The sequence below is a fragment of the Stegostoma tigrinum genome, chromosome 11 (genome assembly GCF_030684315.1).
Source record: "Stegostoma tigrinum isolate sSteTig4 chromosome 11, sSteTig4.hap1, whole genome shotgun sequence".
Taxonomy (NCBI): domain Eukaryota; kingdom Metazoa; phylum Chordata; class Chondrichthyes; order Orectolobiformes; family Stegostomatidae; genus Stegostoma; species Stegostoma tigrinum.
The window spans coordinates 58,851,161-58,872,346 of NC_081364.1; the positions used below are offsets into that span (position 1 = coordinate 58,851,161).

Below are 21,186 nucleotides of genomic sequence, written 5' to 3' on the forward strand. Positions count from 1 at the left end.
CATAATTTTGTCTGAGTTGCTCTCACTGTGCCCTGTACCAGCATTTAGACCCATGAAGAGATCATGGTTTCTCAAAAAGAGGTTAATGTTACAACTTTGAATGGGATCTCATGATTCTGGTTCCGGCTGAGTGAACTACTTTGCAAATATATAATAGACTGAGCTGTAAATGGCCTGGATATTTTAGTCCCCTCTCATGGGGAGCTGAAAGTAGACCTCACTGTTATTAATAGAATATAGGACAGTGTCTAATGTGTCCAATTAATTGATTAGCCCAGTGCCCCACATCTCTTAGATCCAATTAACAAACAATTCCAGCCACTCAATTATATCAAAAAGAGAGTTACAATTGTATAGTGCAACATCACAGCACTTCAAAACAAGCTTTACAAAACAATGAGTGGCAGTGAAGTTCACATTAACTATTGGTCCTAGAATTGCAATGCTAAACGCTGTAAACCATATCCAGAAACTGTCAAACTTATACTGTACAATTTAAAAACTCCCTCTACCCTTGCTGTCCCAAATTGAGTTATAAATGATGTCATCGGATTAGATTTCAGCAATAGATTGCAGGACAATAAGTTTCTGAAACCCTTGTCCACAACAAGGTCAGCACAACACAGAGTACATCCTTAACTTGGAGGGGGATAAAATTCAAAACAAATCTGTTGAAACAATATTTCACTGAGTGTGTGGTTAATCTGAGGTACAGGCTCTCTAGGGAGATGGTATAAGTAGTTATTATTGATTCATTCAAATGCAAATTAGACAAGACATTTTATTTGCCCAGAAAATAACATTTTGGGATATAATTTGAAAAATTACATGGTTTAGTGTGCTTGGAATCAAAATGGTCACCTTGGACCTTGAGGGTGAAAAGTTCAGATTAGACAATAATATGAAAAGCTGAACAGCATCCTCAGATTTCATGTCACACACCATCTTGAACAGGGTACCCCCTGAAAGTGTCAAATGGCATCACACAATCCTACGAGCTAATTATGGTACCCGCTCTCTAAATTTGATCCATGTAGATCCGTTAAACAAATCACATGTTACTCACTAAAAAGTTACCTCTAAGAGGGACACAGCGCAAACATTATTATCTAACTGACAGGTCAAGTCATTTTGAAGAACTTCCACTGTTGCAAAATATACAAAAATAATTCTTTTTTTTGTTGGATGTGTTGTGAGTTCTTGGATTTGACAGGGGGTGTTTTTGCATCCTCAGAGGACTTGGCGACTTCATAAGACTAGAATACCTGCAGTGTGGAAGCAGACCATTCATCCAACCGAGTCCACACCGAACTTCTAAAAGGCATCTCTCTCAGACTCACCCCCAACACCAACACTATTCCTGTAACCTTGCATTTCCCAAGGCTTATCCACCTAGCCTGTTCAACTCAGGGCACTAAGGGGAATTTAGCACGGCCAATCCACCTCACCTTTCAGAAGCCTTGGACTGTGGGTGGAAACCAGAGCACTGAGAGGAAACCCACGCAGGTGTGGGGAGGACTTGCATGTTTCTCATAGAGGTTGAAGTCGAATCCGGGTCCCTTGCCCTGTGAGGCAGCACTGCTAACCACACTTGTCCACACAAAGGATGCAGAAGGCTATGGGGGGAGTTGGAAAAGCACAGCAGCAGCACTTCAAGGTCTGTAGCATTAGAGATGAAGCAGAAGCTGTCAAGAGGACAACGGTCATCTATATATTGCCCCATGGTAATATATTAACCAAGAAAAGTCTTTCAATGATACCCTGTACCAGATTATCCAAGTGCCCTGTAGCAAATTCAGAGTACGTTATCAGAACCCAACTGTATTTCTTATTCATTCAAGGGATGTGGGCTTCATTGGCTGGGAAAGCACTTACTGCTCATTCTGAGTTGCCCTGGAGAATTTGGTGACAAGCTGCCTTCTTGCACCACTGAAGTCCAAAGGGTGAAGATACACCCTCCGTACTATTAAAGGAGGGAGTTCCAGAATTTGACCCAGAGACATTGAAGGAACAATGATATATTTCCACAAAACTGACGCACAAACTGCATGTTACATTTGAGCTGGTCGCAGCCATTCGTGCGCAGTAACCCACCACTGATTCAAAGTTTATATTGGACTTTTTTTTCTTTATTCATTCACTGGATGAGGGCATCACTGGCTAGGCAGCATTTATTGCCCATCCCTAATTTCCTAGAAGGCAGGTAACAGTCAACCACATTGCTGAGGGTCTGGAATCACATGTTGCCCAGGTGAGGTAAGCATAGCAGTTTTCTTCCATAAAGGATATTAGTGAGCCAGATGGGTTTTTCAGGCAACTGAGAATAGATTCACAGTCATCATCAGATTCTTAATCCCAGATATTTATTGAACTCAAATTCCACCATCTGCCATTGCAGGATTCAAACCCGGATACCCAGAAGATTGTCTGGGTTTCTAGATTAACAGTCAAGCCATAATACCACTAGGCTACTGCCTCCCCATCTGGGCATGACATGCAATGCCGATGCAAATGACTGTGTCTGTGTCAGAGCTAAGCTGTTTCTATCACTCACTCCACTTCCTGACGCTCTTGCGGCTGGGCAGCTTGTTGTGCTTGGCTACCTGAAAGCAGGAAATCACAAAGTGGCTGGTCAAGGTGAGGGACGATAGTTTGTGGTTGAAAAGTTTGAGAATCACGGTCACACGATCCTCAGCCTGCTCATCAAGCACAATAACAAGCTGAGCATGAGCTGGGTGTTGAGAACAGGCATAGAGCAGAGTGATACTATCACTCTCGATACTCTAGGTGAAGATAGGAATGATGGGCTCTGTCACTGCTGGCCCTGCAATGCTGAAAGCTACCTCTTTGACAGTGCTGATGAGATACAGGTGTCCTTTCCTACATCAGTTCTGCCCCAGTTCCTTCCACCGTATCCCATTATGTTCTGCAAGTGTGAGGGAACAAAATCAGTAGTTCTGCTGCGCTGTGTTTGTGTTTGTATCATGTGCCTGCCATAGCTGGAGGAATATGTCAGTCATGAGAGATGAATGTAAATTTGCTGAGTCTGTGTGCGTGTGTGCGTAAAACTGTTGTATGTCAAGTGTGAGCCTCAGAGAGCTGTTTGGTGGATGATGAGCTGTGGTACACTGAACACAGCTTTGTCAACAGTTGTGTTGGGGATGGCATTCAAGGCTGTATTCTCTGACTTTGACTGCCCAAGTCAGGTTATTTGACTTCTTGTGGCATAATTGCCAGGTCTTCCAGTCCAGACAGCAAAAATTGGCCACCTGGTCTCACTCCTTGTTCAGGGATATACTTCATGGCTTTGTGGCTCCCGAGAAAACCTCAGCATCTCCTCCTATCCACCTCCATCACCATTTCCACATTCCTGCATTTCCTTCTTTGGCATTTTTCCTTTATTGAGAATTGTAATAATGGCAGCCATCTGCAGCTCTGTGTAGTTCAGTGCAGCTTCCCTTTAGAGAGGAACAGATTGTCTTGAAGATCAGAAGCTCCCTATGCAAATGAAATCAGCGAATCCTCCTTATCCCCCATCTGCTGAGTGCCGATGTAGCTAACAGCACGGCACAGTTCAGACCAACCCTAATCTTTAATTATCATGACAGCACCAGTCTACCTACCTCCACTGGGACAGTTGCAGGTAAGTAGTCAAACACTGCAATCAACAGAAAACACATACCAAACTTTAGCTCTCCTTGCTTATTGGATGGTCCTGTTCTAAACTCGGTCATAGAAACTGCTCGCTTAGATTAGTTGATTACTCCAGTTTTGTTTTGATGACGAGACCATTGGGACAAATGGACTATGCTTCTTTTATTTATGTGTTGGTTTTTAGTACTATTCCTGAACTCCAGCTGTGAATTAAGGTGGAAAGATCTGAGTCCCCAAAGACAAGTTGATTAGTGCTCTCCAATAAGAAAAATGCTGACTAGCTACTGATGTGGTTACAGTAACACGGGTTTAGCCAAAACCGTTAACTTTGGTAGAAATTGCCTTATAAAGACTCTTAAGTGTGCAGCTTAATGTACTGTGTGTGTGTGTGTGTGAGTGTGAGAGAGAGAGAGAAAGAGAGAGAGAGAGAGAGATTTCATAAACATCACCATTCTGAAATTAAGGAAGTGAACAGCTCACTACAATCATAAAACACTCACACAGTGATTTAACGTTGTACCAACTGATACAAAATGGGTAAAGTTCACATGCATAAATCAACCAAGCTCCAGATCAAATGATCAACAATGTCCAATATATATTTTTATTTACGAAATGAAACACAGTTCACCACCTCTAGATTTTCAATTAGTCAGTGTTAAGTGCACTGGTCAACATTTAATCTGCAGAAGATTCAACATCAGCTTTACTGCCTCCACCCCAACCCCATCCCTTTCATTCTTGCTCCATAACGATAAACAATGCACCAAAAAAAACTCTCAGTGGTGTGAGTCACCTTGAAAAGCATTGCTATAACAGGCTAATGGGTGACAGGGGTCATTTCCAATGTATCAGTTGGCTCTGCTGCATATTTAAATACTCATTCATGAATGAATCTTGTCGATCAAAGATTCTCTATTCTAAAAGTTTAAGGAAAGTGGAGTGCTGTATTTTGAGATGTATAGCTGGGATGTTTTACAGTAAACTTAAAAAAAGTGATCATGTATGTGTTATAGTGATAATGGGAACTGCAGATGCTGGAGAATCCAAGATAATAAAATGTGCGGCTGGATGAACACAGCAGGCCTAGCAGCATCTCAGGAGCACAAAAGCTCCGGAGGGAGGAGGGTAACTTCTTCAGGTTAGGCATCCCTAAAAGAGGCTTCGCAGTGAGGTTAAAATTGTATCAGTGATAATGGGAACTGCAGATGCTCCCGAGATGCTGCAAGGCCTGCTGTGTTCATCCAGCCTCACATTTTATTATCATGTATGTGTTATAAGCCAGTTATGAACTGATTTCTATATCTCAGGACAGTGCAAATTACAAACAGATTCAACACTTGCAGCATCAGCATGTATAGATTGCAACAAAAATAAACCTTAAAACAACATCTGATAGGCTGCAGCCAATACTAGATCTTATTCTACTTGTCTTTCAGGTTATAAAGTGAACCATCAAATGGCAAAAAACCAGTGCATGACTGTGCACCACAGAAGCACAATTTCAGGGCACTACTCTCTCCGCAGGGCCCTTCTTCAGTTCTAACTCTCTTCTCAAGATTGTTGAACTTTCCAGAGTAGTCATACGTCAGCTCCTCACCAGATGCAATACTACAAGCTGCAAAAAGAGCCAACCTTGGAACCAGGGAGTTGACACGAACGGGGATCATGTACAGATTAGGATCACAAGAATGATTGAGGAATCGACCAACATTGCCAATGTGGGTAGGGTCGATGTATGTTTCTAGTGTTTCTCCACTGATCAGGTGTTCTCTCACAGCTATGATATAGTTCATGTCACCAGAACTTTGTGATTGAGTTCGCCTGCTGGCTTCTGGAAAACTGATGACTTCACCCCCATACTCACACACAAACTTGCCTCTCTTAATTGGTTCCAAAGTGCGAAGGCCCCATCCTTTCTTTGAGGATTTGTACACCTGCAGTTTAAAGGTGAGACCCCTCTGGACCACCCTGTTCTTACAAGCCTCACTACATTTACACATAATGTTACACTCAAACACAGGCCTCGAGTAGCCCATCTCCCCCTGAAAGTTGACATGGCACAGATTTTCATCATAAGCTCCAGTGTAGCATTGTAGACAAGTGCATGTGTCCTGTTCACAGGAAGACGCTAGGCACTCACAACCTGGGAGGGTTATTTCAGTGGGATCAAGATCTGCTCCTGGTCCAGCCACATTTTCCGGTGCGTACTGCAAGACAAACACAAAACAGCCTTAGTGGAGATTTATGACAGACAGTACTGAGCTGTCTGTCTCCTTCAAGGGAATTGTACCTACTGCATACTAGCCAAGTCTGAACTTAGAAGAGTAAAGGGATTAAACTAAGTTAATTGACAAGTTCCTTTTCCATTAGAAAGATGTCAATGATAAGGTGGAATCCGTAAGTTGCTTGCTTTTAAAGCCCAGAAGCAAAAATAACAGTTTTGTACAAAGCTCTGCATGTTTAATTGTTGCTTAAATGCATCAAGCCCTGTGCCAAGACCATATTCAGTAAGGTCTAGGAATTCAGCATCTAGGTACTAGAACTAAAGACAGACAGCATGTGTTTTTAATGGAATTCTGGTCAAAGTGTTACCCCTATTAGTCAGAACCTTTCTGCAAGGGATATTTTCTGCACTAAGAAAAGATAGTACAACAATGTTTAAAAATAGGATTCCAAGAAAGTCCTGAACATCACCAAACACAAAAAGCTGATCAACAAAAACACAAAGTATCTCAGTGAACATCACTCATACTTCCTGACATAAGCAGCAAAGTTCACACCTTCACTCGAATGTAAAAGTTATAGCTGTGTGATCCAGGCAGCATTAAATTCCAGGTTCCAGAGACTTCATTACCCATTTCTAAATATGGATTCTATCATCTCTCAAGAAGGACTTAATAATCTTGGCCTTAATTAACTTATGTAAATATGGCTTTCAGATAAATGCCCTTCACTTGTCCCAGATGGTCCCTGGGCTCCATACAGTGCACTACATCTATTAAACGATGCGTGAAAAGGAGGCCAGGCATGCTAACTCCAGAGACCATGTCCCTTTCCTCAAATAGAGAGAAACTGGGGAAAAAGAGGAAATGATGAGGAGGATAAATCCAAATTTCAAAGCATATGTTTACATCATGAAAATATACTGAGCAATATAAAAATTACTTTTAAAAGGGCATAATTGAGCTATACAGTAGATAGCAGAGGTTACTTTAAAAAGTCTGCACCCAAGTGTATTTAGTTTAAATAAATATTTAAAAGTTCACTCACACCTTTCACACTGCTGTTAAACCAAGGAGTTGCGGCAGAACTGTAACCAACTTCTCAGGGGCTTGGTTTAAAATTCATCCTTCTGATTTTGGATATCACTGGCAAGCCCAGGGTTTACTTTTTAAAAAAATTTACTGTTGTCACATGTACCTAGATAGAGTGAAAAGTTTTGTTTTGCGTGGAGTACAGGCGGATCATACCATACAAAAAGTGTTTTCAGGTACGAGATCAGAGCGAAGAATACAGTCTCACACCTGCCATGAAGGTGCACAAAAAGCGAGGCCATTACTGAATTTAAAATTTGAATGGTCCATTCATAAGTCTAATAACAGCAAGGAAGAAGCTGTTGTTGAATCTGTTGGTACATGTATTTAAGCTTTTGTACCATCTGCCCAACAGAAGAGGGTGGAAGAGCATATAAGCGGGTGGGAGGGATGTTTGGTGATGTTGGCTGCCTTCCCAAGGCAGCAAGTATAGATGGAGTCACTGGCTGGAAGATTGGCTTCAGTGATGGACTGAGCTGTGTTCACAACTCTTTGTAGCCTTTTTTTGTTATGGTCCTCGGCAAAGCAGTTGCCATACTAAGCCATTACGCACCCAAATACAACACTTTCTATTGTGCATCTATAAAAATTGATAAGAGTCTTTATGGACATGCTGAATTTCCTCAGCCTGCTGAGGAAGGAAAGGTATTGTGGCGCATCTTGGAGGCATCATAGTAATGGAATAGCTTTGCTGTCAACTTCAGAGGGCAGTTAAAAGTCCCAACTATGTTGGTGTGAGCCTGGAGTCACATGTATCTTAGAATCCCTACAGTGTGGTAACAGGAATTTCAGCCCAACAAGTCAACACCATCTCTCTGAAGAGCATCCCAACCAGACTCACTCCCTACCCTATTCCTGTAACCCTGCATTTCCCATGGCTAACCCACTTAGCTTGCATATCCCTGGACAGAAGGGTAATTTATCATGGCCAATCCACCTAACCTGCATATCTTTGGACAATGGGAGGAAACCTGCGTAGACACAGAGAGAATATGCAAACTCCACACAGACAGTCCCCCAAAGCTGGAATTGAGTCTGGGTCCCTGGCGCTGTGAGGCAGTGGTGCTAATCACTGAGTCCCCATGACACCCCATATAGAACCAACTGTGCAAGGCCAGTAGCTTTCGGTACCCAAAGGATATACCCCTCCCTTGACTGAAATTCTTGTGCCTCGATCGTAGGATTTAAACTTATCACGGGATTATTAATTGACTAACATAACATTACAACCACACTACTCCAACTTCATTTCCAAAGCCTTAAAATAGTAGGAAGGTAAAATCTGGGATCTGTACTGTCACCAGGAAAGTACATGGGCTCTTAAGAGAAATAAACAACATTCACTGAAGGAAATATGAGCCAAAATGAATTGCACTCGCCACTGCATTTATAAATGATGCAAAAACAAATTAATGTTAGAATTAATGTTAGAATTAAAATAATGTATCAAAAACTATGACCAATCCTGAAGTCTTTATTCAACATATCAACTGGGTCTACAAATGCCTCCTTTACCCTCCCTGCCCCTTTATTCTACCCCAAGCCCAACCTCCAAAGCCACAAGCAAATCAAATAGATATGCCAAATCTGTGCACTGTCATGCTATAGATGTCAGAGCATGGAAGCTTGCTATCAATTAGCAACAACTCCATCCACACCCTCCACCTGACTCCCTTCCCTGCCATGTTCTACTCTCTCCCTCCCAACCCTTATATACTGAATTTCCCCCATCAGTGTTGTCATCCCCTCTGAATCCCAGCATTCTTCCTTCAATCCTCATCATTAAGTTCCCCACACTCCCTCCCGCAGTACTGGCCAACGACCCAATAACACACGTCCCCCCATTACACACGCACCCATTGAATTGGCAGCCACCAGACAGACCACGACCCATTAACGTCTTGAATGACTGAACCAGGTACCCCCAACCAATGAGTGGCTAGACCCCTGGCTCGTGTCTGTACAGCTCCCTGACTGTGATCCCGTAAATCCCCCAAACGGTTGCACTGGATCCAACGGGCTGACTGCGACACCCTTTGGATGCCTGGAATGTATTTTCAGAATGGAACTTGCTGTACTTCATGTCAAAGAATGACCTCACTTGCCTTATTACAGTCCACATCAATCAGGGCCTGGGCTTATTCTGCCCCAGAGTGATAGACAGAGAATTATAGAGAACAGGAGGACAATCAGCCTATCATGTGTGTGCCAGATCTTTGAAAGAGTTATCCATTTAGTCACCATCCTCACTTTTTCCCTATCAAATATTTTTGAGGTGTGCCTATATTCTATTCCCTTTTGAAAATTATGTCCAAATCCATTTAGACTGGTCAAACACAATTCCAATATGGAAGTGCTGGATTCTTATTGTTCTTTTAGAGTTACAATAAGGATGATAGAAGATAGCAAATATGCTCCAAACCAAACACATTGCTGGGGACTATCAAGTGTGAACAAAAGGATTGATCCTCAAAATATCACTCAGTATCCTACTTTTGTCCTATAGAGTTCCATTAAAATATCAAGAATCTTATTGGTGATGTAAAAATGTATTGGATTCAGTGATTAACCACAAAGAACAAGAATGAATAATTTTGGTGACGATGAATGTTTAAATGATTATCATGTAAGGTATTATCCAGAGAATGCAAGTCTGACTTGTTCATGTGGCCAGTCTGTCTGGTGTGTGTCCATGTGCAATACTCCGACAACAGGAGTCCCAAGATTTTGCAACAGCACTGACGAATTATCCTGACGAATACCTTGTGCCTCAGCTATAACACCAAGACAGATGATCACATCCACTATTACATTGTTCTTTGTGAAATCTTGCGTGCTATCGTGTTTCCTGTATCGTGTCAAAAGTACTTCCTTGGTTATAAAACACTTTGGGATGTTCTGACTTCATGAAGGATGATTTACAGTTACAAGTCCTGTTTCTGTTGCATGCCCGAGTTTAACAGTTGCTGCGAGCTGCTTTATGATAGATGGAGCATTTGGCTAAGCAAGAGAGCAGAAATCTTCACACTAGGGCTGACCTGGAATCAAACACATCTCCTGTCTCAATTCTTGGAAGAAAAATGCAATTCAATGTCAATGAACTGAAGGCAGCACTGGTTTATATTCACTCCCTTGACTCACTCTGCAAGCCTCTCATAGTTTCCACGTTTAATTTTCTGTCCTCCACATTTCTTTCATTATTAGTAAACGCTTTTGATGCTTGATACCTCTGCTTACACTATCTGGTTGCTACTGTGTTTTGTTTTAGGGATTAAAGTTTCTGTGTTGTTCTGGCCTCAGGCAGCCAGCTCCATGCCCTGTGGTCAGATAAGCTGACGTCACTAATACTGCTGTCTGGCTCCAACAGGATGCTGCTAGTAGTCGATTGACAGTTTAGATACTGTACTTGAAATGCTATGTCGTTGCCAACGTAAGTGTGGTTTGTGACTTCAGTTACCATCTATGAAATGACCTGCAAGTTGCCTGAAGGGATGGTCAATTAGCATCAAAGCCTAGTCAGTCCACAAGAAATTCAGGACATGGAGACTAAAGCCCTCCAGATTTTAAAGACATTACAGCTTCGGAGGCCATTTGGTCCATCACCCTGTGCTGGTTCTTTGAAAACCTAACTGATAGAAGCTTACAATACTGGAGGCAATGTATGAGGAGGTAATTGACTGAAGATTGGTTAACACACAGAATAGAGATTCAGAATTAATGGGTCTGTTCCAGATTAATGGAGTCCCACAAGAATCAGCCTTAAATTACTGACTTGAAGCGGGGGGGTGGTAAAGTGAAACATACCAAATTTGCTGACATCACAAAAATAGCGAGCAGGCATGTTGTGGCGAAGACATAAAGAAACTGCAAGGGGATGTGGATAGGTGAGTGAGTGGGCAAAAACTTGGCAGATAGAGTTTAATGTGGGAAAGCGTGAGGTTATGTGCTTTGGCAGGAAGAATCAAAAGGTAGGTTATTATTTAAATGGAAAAACAGACTCCAAAAAGGACAGCACAGAGGCAGGTAGCTGTTCTTGTGCATGAAACACAAAGTTAGCGTGCAGTTGGATCTTGTAATTAAGAAGGCAAATGGAATTTTGGCCTTTATTGCTCGGAACTTAGAGTTCACAAGCATGTTATAACTGTATGCCATGTTGGGAAGGCTGCACTGTGAATAGGTTTGGTTCCCTATATTTGAAAACAAAAGGGTACGTGGCATTGGAGGCTGTTTAAAAGAGATTCACTGGGTTTTTAAACGGGTTGATTTACCAAAAATGGCTAAACAGGTCAGGCTTTTATTCATTAGAATTTAGAAGAACAAGGGGAGCATTTACTGAAACATACCAGAATCTAAGGGATGAAAGCAAAATGCTGCAGAAGCATTAGGTCTTGATGCTAATTGACCATCAGACCACTCCTTTAGATTTTCCTGCACCCTTACACCATCCCCACTCCCAGTTATACTGGTTTGAAATTCTTACACATTTCCAGTTCTGAAGAAAGCTCATCGATCTGAAACGTTAACTAGGGTTTCTTTCTCCACAGATGCTGCCTGACCTGAAATATATCCTGCATTTGTTTTTTTGTTTCTATTTCAGATTTTCAGCATTGTCAGTAATTATTTTTTATAAAAGCCTGTTCTTCTACATGGCTGGGAGGGTGCTTGGACGATCATACTGCTGTTTCAGGAGGTTCCAGTGGGGTTAAGAAAACTTGTGTTGCTTGTACTGCCCTTCAGATGTGGCGTTAGATCTGTAATCCATCCATTCATTCATTCAGCCAATGTTAAGGATTCTGCTTAAGAAAAATGATGAACACCAACGAAACAAACAAAGCAGTACTCCATCTCCTCACTGTTTCTGCTGTGAGCCAAATGTATGTCATGTTTGCTTACTTAAGAGGGAGTATTCTTCAAACTAATTTATCACATTGAATCACAGTGGGATGACCTGGGAGATGTGATAAGGTATTTTAGAAATGCAAGTGCTGTCAGTTCTTCAAGGCAGTTTTCTTAGAGTGCAGCACCATCTACTGTTGCTCTGCTTTCATTATGTTTCAATCAATGAGTCTAAAGCTGTTTTTACAGTCACCAGGATTAACGTTTGTCAGAACAATCTAGATCAGTTGCAGGTAAGACAAAGTTTTGATTGATGTAAAGTTGTCTCTTCAATTTCTTTCCCCCCCCTCACCTTCCTTACTAAATGAAGTTCACCTTCAGATTTTTAAATAAAAATTGTCTTTCTCTTCCCCTTGTCCCTCCTCCCACCAGATAAATGTCACCCATAGTGTTCCATTTTCTTTCAACCTGTAGCCTGTAGTCGAGCAACATACATTCAGAATGTTTCCTTTTCAAGCAGTTGTCGATTATCTTCCAGGCAAGCTTGATTTGCAGGACGTTCCAACAAGACACTCATTAACCACGCCATAGTTAACACCAGCTTCACATTCCCTGCTATATGGACAGCTTCTGTAGTAGGGGATGTGTTAATTTGTCAACAGCTCAAAAAGTCTGGGAACCCAATGTCATTACTAACTTGGTATTGACACTTCAGTGCTTGAGATTTGGGACCCTCGTGTGGCCTTCTGTTTGACACTGACATCGTGCAACTCATCTTTGCCAGCAACCCTCTACAAATCAGGACCGAAAAAAAACAGCTCTGCAATCCTTAAAATATCTTCCTTTTAATCAACAACTGCTTTGCCAAGATTTTGGTGCATCTCGTCATCATCGAACCACATGCCCACCTCTCCCCCAGTTCAAATCCTTTCAGAGATAATGGGAACTGCAGATGCTGGAGAATCCAAGATAACAAAGTGTGGAGCTGGATGAACACAACAGGCCAAGCAGCATCTCAGGAGCACAAAAGCTGATGCTTCGGGCCTAGAAGAGTCAATTTTTGTGCTCCTAAGATGCTGCTTGGCCTGCCATGTTCATCCAGCTCCACACTTTGTTAGCTCAAATCCTTTCAGCCTGCTTTCCATCCCACCCACAGCTCAAAGTTCTTTCTCAAAGAACTAGCTACACCATCCTCCAGAAACTCCACGCCTACCTTTCAATTAAATCCCTTACCCTGATAATAACAAAAGGTCAGCGTGAAAGTGTGCACCTTCACAAGCCTGTCTGCTTGCCTCTTCAAATCCCTCATCTGGCCTGTCACTAGGACAATCGTTGAGAGCAATATCCCTTACTCACCCAACTTCCACTGCAAGCTTCTGTCAGAATATTTGCATCCTGTGCTCATCTTGCTGGCTGCCTAAGCACAAGCAACAACTTCTCCACTCATCCAAACTCCATGACTCATCTTATACTATACAAAGTCCTGCTTGTCAACAACTCCAATCCATGCCACCCTTCACTGGCTTGTTAAAGTATATGAATTATGAGCAGGAATAGGTCTCTCCGCCCCTCGAGTCTACTCTGCCATTTTATAGAGATCACATCACTTCTGAGGTGACTGAACAACTCCACTTTCTAACCTACATTCTCATTTTTCTAAACTCCAATGGATACAGAACTAGTCTGTCTAACAGTTCCTCCCTCATTCTAGGAAACAGTCAAACATAACTTTTCCAAACTGCTTCTAATGCATTATATCCTTTCTGAAGTAAGTAGACCCAACAGTGCACCAGATGCAGACCAACTCCTACATCAATACAATTGTTGTACAACTTCTCTACTTTTATAATCCGTTCACTTTGTGGTGTATGTCAACTTTCTTTTGACCTGCAATAATAGGGAGACAATACGCAATTGGACTAATGACCCAGAGGGCCAGGACAATGCCTTGGGGATGCAGATTCAAATCCCACTATGGACAACAGCTGTGAAATTTGAATTGTATGAAGAAACCGGAAATTATAAAGTCAATCTCAGAGATAACAAACATGAGACATGTGTTAGGTTCTTTATACAGAGTGTGGTTAGTGAATGGAATGCACTGCTAGTGGCAGTAGTCGAGTCAGAAACATTAGGGACATTTAAGCAACTCTTGGATAGGCACACGGATGAAAATAAAATTAAAGGTATGCAGGTTAGTTTGATCTTAGAAAAGGATAAAAGGTCGGCACAACATGGTGGGTCAAAGGGCCTGCACTGTTATGTTCTATGAGATCATCAATCATCATAAAAATCCACCTCGTTCATTACTGCCCTTTAGAAATGGAAACCTGCTAACCTTACCTGACCTATATGTGACTCCACACAGACAGCAATGGGGTTGACATTTAACTGCACCTGAAAAAGCCACTCACTCATCAATGAGTTCAAGGGCAATTAGGAACAGCAACAAATTGTGGCCTTGCTAACAATGCCCAGGCCTAACAGAAGAGTAAAGAATAAAACCTGACATTTCATTTGCCTACTTGTGCTATGGTGGCTCAAATGTAAAATCCTTGTCCTTATACGCCAGACCCTTCAGTCTCCCTCGCTACCTCTGCCAGCATTGTGTCTTCACATACCCATTTTACTCTTTTGTCATGACTCCATATGGTACTATGACCAAGTCAGATCGCAAAAGAAATTTGGCTTGACAGGTCACAGTTACTCATTATTACAGTTAACCTGCTGATCAGTCACTAAAACATAGACCAAAGAGGCTGCAGGATTTCTTCAGTGAACAGAACAGAAGATTATGATGATAAAGGAGAAATACGTAAGAGAAACGAGCTAAATAAGGACAAACAGAAAGTTAAAAAAATTCTAAGACACACAGCAGAACAAAGTTTCAATATATTTATCTATGCCATCTGTTACAGAAAATTAGATTTGGAGAAATTACCCTCAAATTCAAGTCATTAAGTCCCATTTAAACTGATTTTCCCCAGTTTCTGTAGTGAACTATACAACCTTTTTGCATAAAAGAAGACATGAAGAGTCTTCACACAAAACTAACAGCTTAAATTTTCTCAACTTTTATTATTTGGAGAATTCGAAATCAAGAGTGTTTGACCATAAGTTTCACAAGCTTCTTTTTACTGATCCAACAAGCTATCTTGACAAGGTAAGGATGCTGTGAGCAATCAGGTAAGCACAAAGTGAACGGATACCAGGAGAGCAAGCAAGGCAGCCAGATCCTTTCCATGAGCTGGTTCCTTGTCCCTGGGCACAGAATCCTTGCAGCAATATTTCAATGCCAGCTGCTGGAGCACTCTGCTTACTGAACGTTCCACAAACAGGTTGGCAAGGTGACACGAGAATCTTAAGCGGACAACTCTTAGATGCCAATGTTCGTGGAGGAGAGCTGCATATGACTGATGCCCGTAGAGGTTCCGACAAAGGATCACTGGACCCGAAACGTTAACTTTGTATTTTTCTTCACAGATGATGCCAGACCTGCTGAGCTTTTCCAGCAGCTTTTGTTTTTGTTCCTGATTTACAGCACCCGCAGTTCTTTCAGTTCTTACTCCCATTCATCAGGCCCTGAGATTCTGCTGTATGGTGACCAACACAGAACCTCTTCACAGCCAGCAACAAGAAAAAGTTGCTAGATGCCCACATCGACTTCCATGTTGAGAATTCTTTGTGCTTGGTTGCTCCTGGTGGGTGACAGGATAGTAAGCTGGTAAGCATGCCCATCGTAAGCCAAAGTTTTGGACTTGCAACTCTGGATTAGCCAGACTTGTGCACGCTTATCATATGACCACACTAATTAATCAGAGTGAAGCTAGCAAGGCTGCAGCATGAAACAACGGGCAGTTATCATTCTACATTGAGATATCCCTCTATGAGTGGATGTTCAAATCCTGCAGATGTGGCTAAACCTGTTAGAAAGTTAAATATACTGTTGATTGAAGGGTGAAGAGGTTGAGTTTTCACAACCTAAGACAAAGCACTGTCTTCTGCACAGTAAGAGGCAAGGACGTGGTAATTGGTCCAAAAGAGTTGCCCACCCACTCATTCACCTGTTTCTCTTCCTTAAGTCGCAAAGGCTGCGGATATGCTCTGGAATAAAACAGGTTCAAATGGATTGATGGTATGGCAAACTGTATCAGACTTGGATAAAGCCGGCATGTTACACAGTAAGGGATTCTAGAGTTCATCCCTGTCTAACAACCAATATTTTCTAAGCCCCCTATTGTACAAGGTCAGATCATTCTAGGTGCGAACAAATTGAAACAAAGATGTTTTCCACGTATTTACTGCATCTCAGTGAATTCATCTGTACTTATTTTTAAAGACAGAGTGTGTTTGCAGGTAAATCAGGTTATAATCGGGGCTCTTTTGGCTCAAAGCTCCATTTAACACAAGTCTGTGGGCAGAAAGCCTGCAATTCAATTTATTACATTTTCTGGAACAGCTTCTGTGACTATCTAATATACCCTGCACTGTACGATGTCAGCCAGGCAAAATTAGGTTACATTAATAATAAACTTGCAGAATAACCAGGTCTAATAGTCAAATTAATTCTAAATGTGAAGTACTACAACACACAAGTCATTTCTTATTTGGAAGGTAAAATTCTAAATGGGGTTGAGGCCTTTTCATTTGTGAAACACTGAGAAAGTTACAGTCACTACCTACAGGGTAGAGCAGAACAAAAAGCCATTGATATCATGTAGCCACCAAGAAATTATATAGGGCATTCAGAATAAACATCTTTACCCATAGAATGGTGAGAATATGAATCTTGTCACTTTCAGGAATAGTTGAGGCAATTAGAACAGATGCACTTTAGAGGAGCCTAAAGGTAAATATACGAGAGATATGAGATGAGAAAGTTTTGCCAAATTAAAGGAAAGGAAGGTGGGGGAAAGCCCGAGTGAAGGATAAAACATGGCACAGACTGACTGGGCTGAATATTCTACTTCTGTGCTTTTTTTAAATAAAGAATTTTTAAACGACCTCTACAGAGATGTTATTGTACACCTTCCTGACAGCTGGGACTTGACGCAGGCCTTTTGTCTATATTCTATGCAATTTGTTAATGCTGGCCAATCACATGGACACTTCTTGTGCTCAGATGACGAACAAGACAATCTCACATGGTCCACATGTAATGGTAATTGTCAATTAAGAGTGCTAATAATGAAAGACTTTTGTGTATCTCTTCTTGACAAATAGATTCCGGCTCTGTGGTTAGCACTGCTGCCTCACAGCGCTAGGGACCTGGGTTCAATTCCGGCCTCAGGCAACAGTGTGGAGTTTGCACGTTCTCTGTGTCTGCATGGGTTTCCTCCCACAGTCCAAAGACGTGCAGGTTAGGTGGATTGCCATGCTAAATTACCTGTAGTGTTCAGGGACATATAGATTAGGTGAGTTATAGGGGGATTGGTCTGAGAGGGATGCTCTGTGAGTTGGTGTGGACTTGTTGGGCTGAGAGGCCTGTTACCACACTGTAGGGATTCTTAAAAAAATTCATGGGGCTCTACAATTTGTCTACTATCCCATGGCAGATGCAATCTTCCTGGCCCTACACCAACTCATCCCAGGAATATCTGGCTGACAAGGACACATACATCAGACTCCTATTTATTGACTTTAGCTTTGCCTTCAAAACCATAGTTCCAGCCAAACTCCAAGACCTAGGAGTTTGCTCCCCACTTCTGCAACTTGGATCCTTGACTTCCTGACCCACAGACTGCAGTCAGTAAGGATAGGCAACAACATCTCCTCCAAAATAATCCTCAGCATTAATACCCCATAAGGCTACATACCCAGCCCTCTACTGTTCTCTTTTTTACATTCACAACTCTGTGGCCAAAGTCAGCTCTAATTCCAAGTGGAAATTTGTTGATGACACCACCATAGTGTTTCAGATCCAACTCAATGACGAGACAGAGTACAGGGAAGTGATAGAGAGCTTAGTGGCATGTTGTGAAGACAACTATCTCTTCATCAACGTCAGCAAAATTAAGGAGTTGGTCATTGACTTCAGGAAGCTGAATGGAAGACACATCCTTGACTGTATCAAGAGTGCTGAGGTGGGAGATGGTCGAGAGCTTCCAGTTCACGGGTGTAAATATCACCAACAATCCATTCTGCTCCATCCACATTGATGCTACAGTCAAGAAAGCACACCAACACCTCTACTTCCACATCAGGCTAAAAGGAAATCCGGCATGTCCACAAGGACTCATCAATTTTTAAAGGTGGACCATAGAAAGCGTACAGTCCAGGTGCATCACAGCTTGGTATGACAACTGCTCTGTCCAAGGCTGCAAGAAATTACAGAGAGTCATGAACACAGCCCAGTCCAGCACAAAAACCAGCCTTCTTCCATTGATTCTGTCGCCACTTCTTGCCGCCTCTGGAAATGCAGCCAACACAATCAAAGACTCCTCCCACTCTGGTTATACTCTCGTCCACCCTCTTCTATTGGGCAGAGTACGGAAAATTTTTGAAAATACATACCAACAGATTTAAGAACAGCTTCTTCCCTGCTGTTATCAGACTTACCATTTATGACAGTTAATCTTTCTCTGCACCTTTTCTGTGGCTGTAACACTATGTCTGCACTCTGTTATACTACCCTGGTGTACTTATGTAAGATTCGATTCACCTGGATAGAACACAAAACAACACATCTTATTGTAGAGATAGCAAGGACTGCAGATGCTGGAGTCAGAGACAATACAGGGTGGAATTGGAGGAACACAGCAGACCAGGTAGCAGCAGAGTAACAAAGTTGATGTTTCAGGTCAGAATATTTCTTCAGAAATGGGGAAGGGGAACAGAGTGGGGAAATAAATTGAGAGAGGAGGGGTGGGGTTTGGGAAGGTAGGTGACTTGGTGATAGGTGTATGCAGAGAAGGAGTGCTGGGGTGGGTGGGGTGGATAGGTGGGAGAGAAGATGGACAGGTTGTGACCAGTCAAGGAGGTGGGGATGAGAGGGAGGGTTGGAGATGGGATGAGGCCAGGCATAGAGTGATTTTAAAACAGGTGAATTCTATGTTTAAGCCATTGGGCTGTAGGCTCCCAAAGCCAAATATGAGGTGCTGTTCCTCCAGTTTGGGTATGGTGTCATTTTGGCACAGGAGGAAGCCCAGGATGGACGTGTCACCCAGGGAGCAGGAGGGCGACTGGAAGGTATTGTCGTTTGTTGCGAACAGAGTGCAGATGCTCTACGAAATGGTCTTCAAGCATCCGCTTGGTCTCACCAATGTAGAGGCCACATCAGGAGCAATGGATACTTTTTCTACACTTCTTACTGTACCTTGGTGCATGTAACAATCATAGTGGCATCCATACCTCTGTGCCAGGAGGCCTGGGTTTACAACCCACCTGATCCAGGAGTGTATCATGGCATCTCTGAACAAGTTGGTTAAAAATATTTAAAGTTCAAGACACAGAATGTTCCTGAATACCCAAACTAGTTTTGATCAACCTGCTGATCGATTTAACACTGCTGCCAGAGGTAGTAGGAACTGCTGACACTGGAGGCAGCAATAACAGAGTGGAGCTGGAGGAACACAGTAGGCCAGGCAGCATCAGAGGTGCAGGAAAGTTGACGTAGGAAAAAAAATGTTGAAGGGTCCCGAACCGCCTTTCGCCTGATGCTGAGATAGTAGGAACTGCAGATGCTGGAGAATCTGAGATAACAAGGTGTACAACTGGATGCACACAGCAGGCCAAGCAGCGTCTCGGCCCGAAACGTCAACCTTCCTACTCCTCTGATGCTGCTTGGCCTTTCCCCAGATGCTGTCTGGCCTGTTGTGTTCCTCCAGCTTCATACTGTGTTACACTGTTGCCAGCCCTTGTCGAAAGAGAACTGGTCTGTGTTCACACTGTAGTCTAAGTGTGATTGCGGTTACACGACCTTCTCTTCTGATTGTCTTCGACTATACAGTGTAGACTGTGGGAAGAACCTAACATTTGCAAACTTTAATTGGCAATTCGGACAGAATTGGGGTCAACCATATCGTAGCTGAGACACATATTTCTGCCCTCACGACGATTTTCAGCAGGTTAATACTCGGTTACCTATTCTGTCGGTGTGTGAAGAGCCCCCGGTGGTTTCTGTAAAACAAATGCTGCAGTACCTGCAAAGGGAGCAAACAGTCGTCGTCCACTTCATTCAGGACGGGCACTGGCAGGTTCTCCAGGCCGCAGCACACATCCAAACTCAGCAGTCGGCCTGAGTGAGTTGCCCAGGGTCTGGCAGCGGTCATTGCCCAGGTGGACACACTGAGTTAGAGCAACATCCAGCTCGGGTCCCTCACTCGCTTCCACTGGGAGTCTCCACCACTACCAGATACAGTGTGTCCATTTTCCTCACAGGCTGGGTGACAATGTATCCCCTACCAACCTCACCCCGCCCCAGCGTACACCCTGCACATTCACTGGTGGCCCAGAGTGTCAGTCATCTCATCCTCCTATCGGATGGCTTTATTCGCCTGTCAATCAGGCAGCGGTGCGGACCCGCCTTTTAAAGGGACAGCGTCAGGCTAAACTTAGCATGTGAGAAAGGCACGTGTTTATGTAAGGGATAACATAGCGTGGAGTTGGAAGAACATAGCAGGCTAGGCAGCATGAGAGGAGTAGGTAAGTTGACGTTTCGGGTCGCGATCCTTCTTCAGTTGGGTCGCAACCCGAAATGTCAACTTTCCTGCTCCTTCGACGCTGCCTGGTCTGCTGTGTTCCTCCAGCTCCACATTGGGTTATCTCTGACTCCAGCATCAGCAGTTCTTACTATCTCAACGTGTTTATATAATCCTTTCACGTTTGGAGCCCTTTACCACAAACAAAATACTATTTTTGAAATGTAGCCACTGCTGGAAAGTAACCAATGCCTTAATATTTGTAAGCACAACAAACAATTTGTCAACAGCAAGCTCTCACAAACAGTAATATGGCAACAACCACATTCAGAGGTGTTATCTGACAAATATTGGTCAGACACTGGAGAAAAAACTTCTAAAGACTGTACAACTGTAGTAATGACTGCATCCATCACACTCACATGAGAGAGCAGAAAGGTCCCACATCTTTTCTGAGAGTTAATGCAGTCTCTGACAGTGCAGCACAGAATTAGAGCTACAATTAGATTTTATTGTCACGTGTACTCAAGTATAGGAATACAAGAGTACACTGGAAAGTATACAAAGTCACCATTCTCTGGTACCATCTTGGTTACAAAACCAGAATTTTAAAAAAACCAGCAGAAATAAAAGAAGGCCAAAAGGTAAGAAAAATGTCCAGATCTTAAAGCCTAAGTATCATCTCCACAATCGTGTTTGGAACCACCATTATACCCATATTTCTGAGTTCAAGGCTCAAG

The 21,186-nt window shown here is 42.7% G+C and overlaps 1 protein-coding gene across 1 annotated transcript; it reads right to left on the minus strand.

The window, feature by feature from the left end:
* Window positions 1-4,244: 4,244 nt before the first annotated feature.
* Window positions 4,245-20,239, minus strand: setmar (SET domain and mariner transposase fusion gene). Its single transcript, XM_048547350.2, has 2 exons — window positions 19,949-20,239; window positions 4,245-5,864 (listed from the first exon to the last, which is right to left on the minus strand). The coding sequence occupies exons 1-2, from the start codon at window positions 20,075-20,077 to the stop codon at window positions 5,079-5,081; spliced, it is 915 nt and encodes a 304-aa protein (XP_048403307.1). The 5' UTR covers window positions 20,078-20,239; the 3' UTR covers window positions 4,245-5,078.
* Window positions 20,240-21,186: the final 947 nt, after the last annotated feature.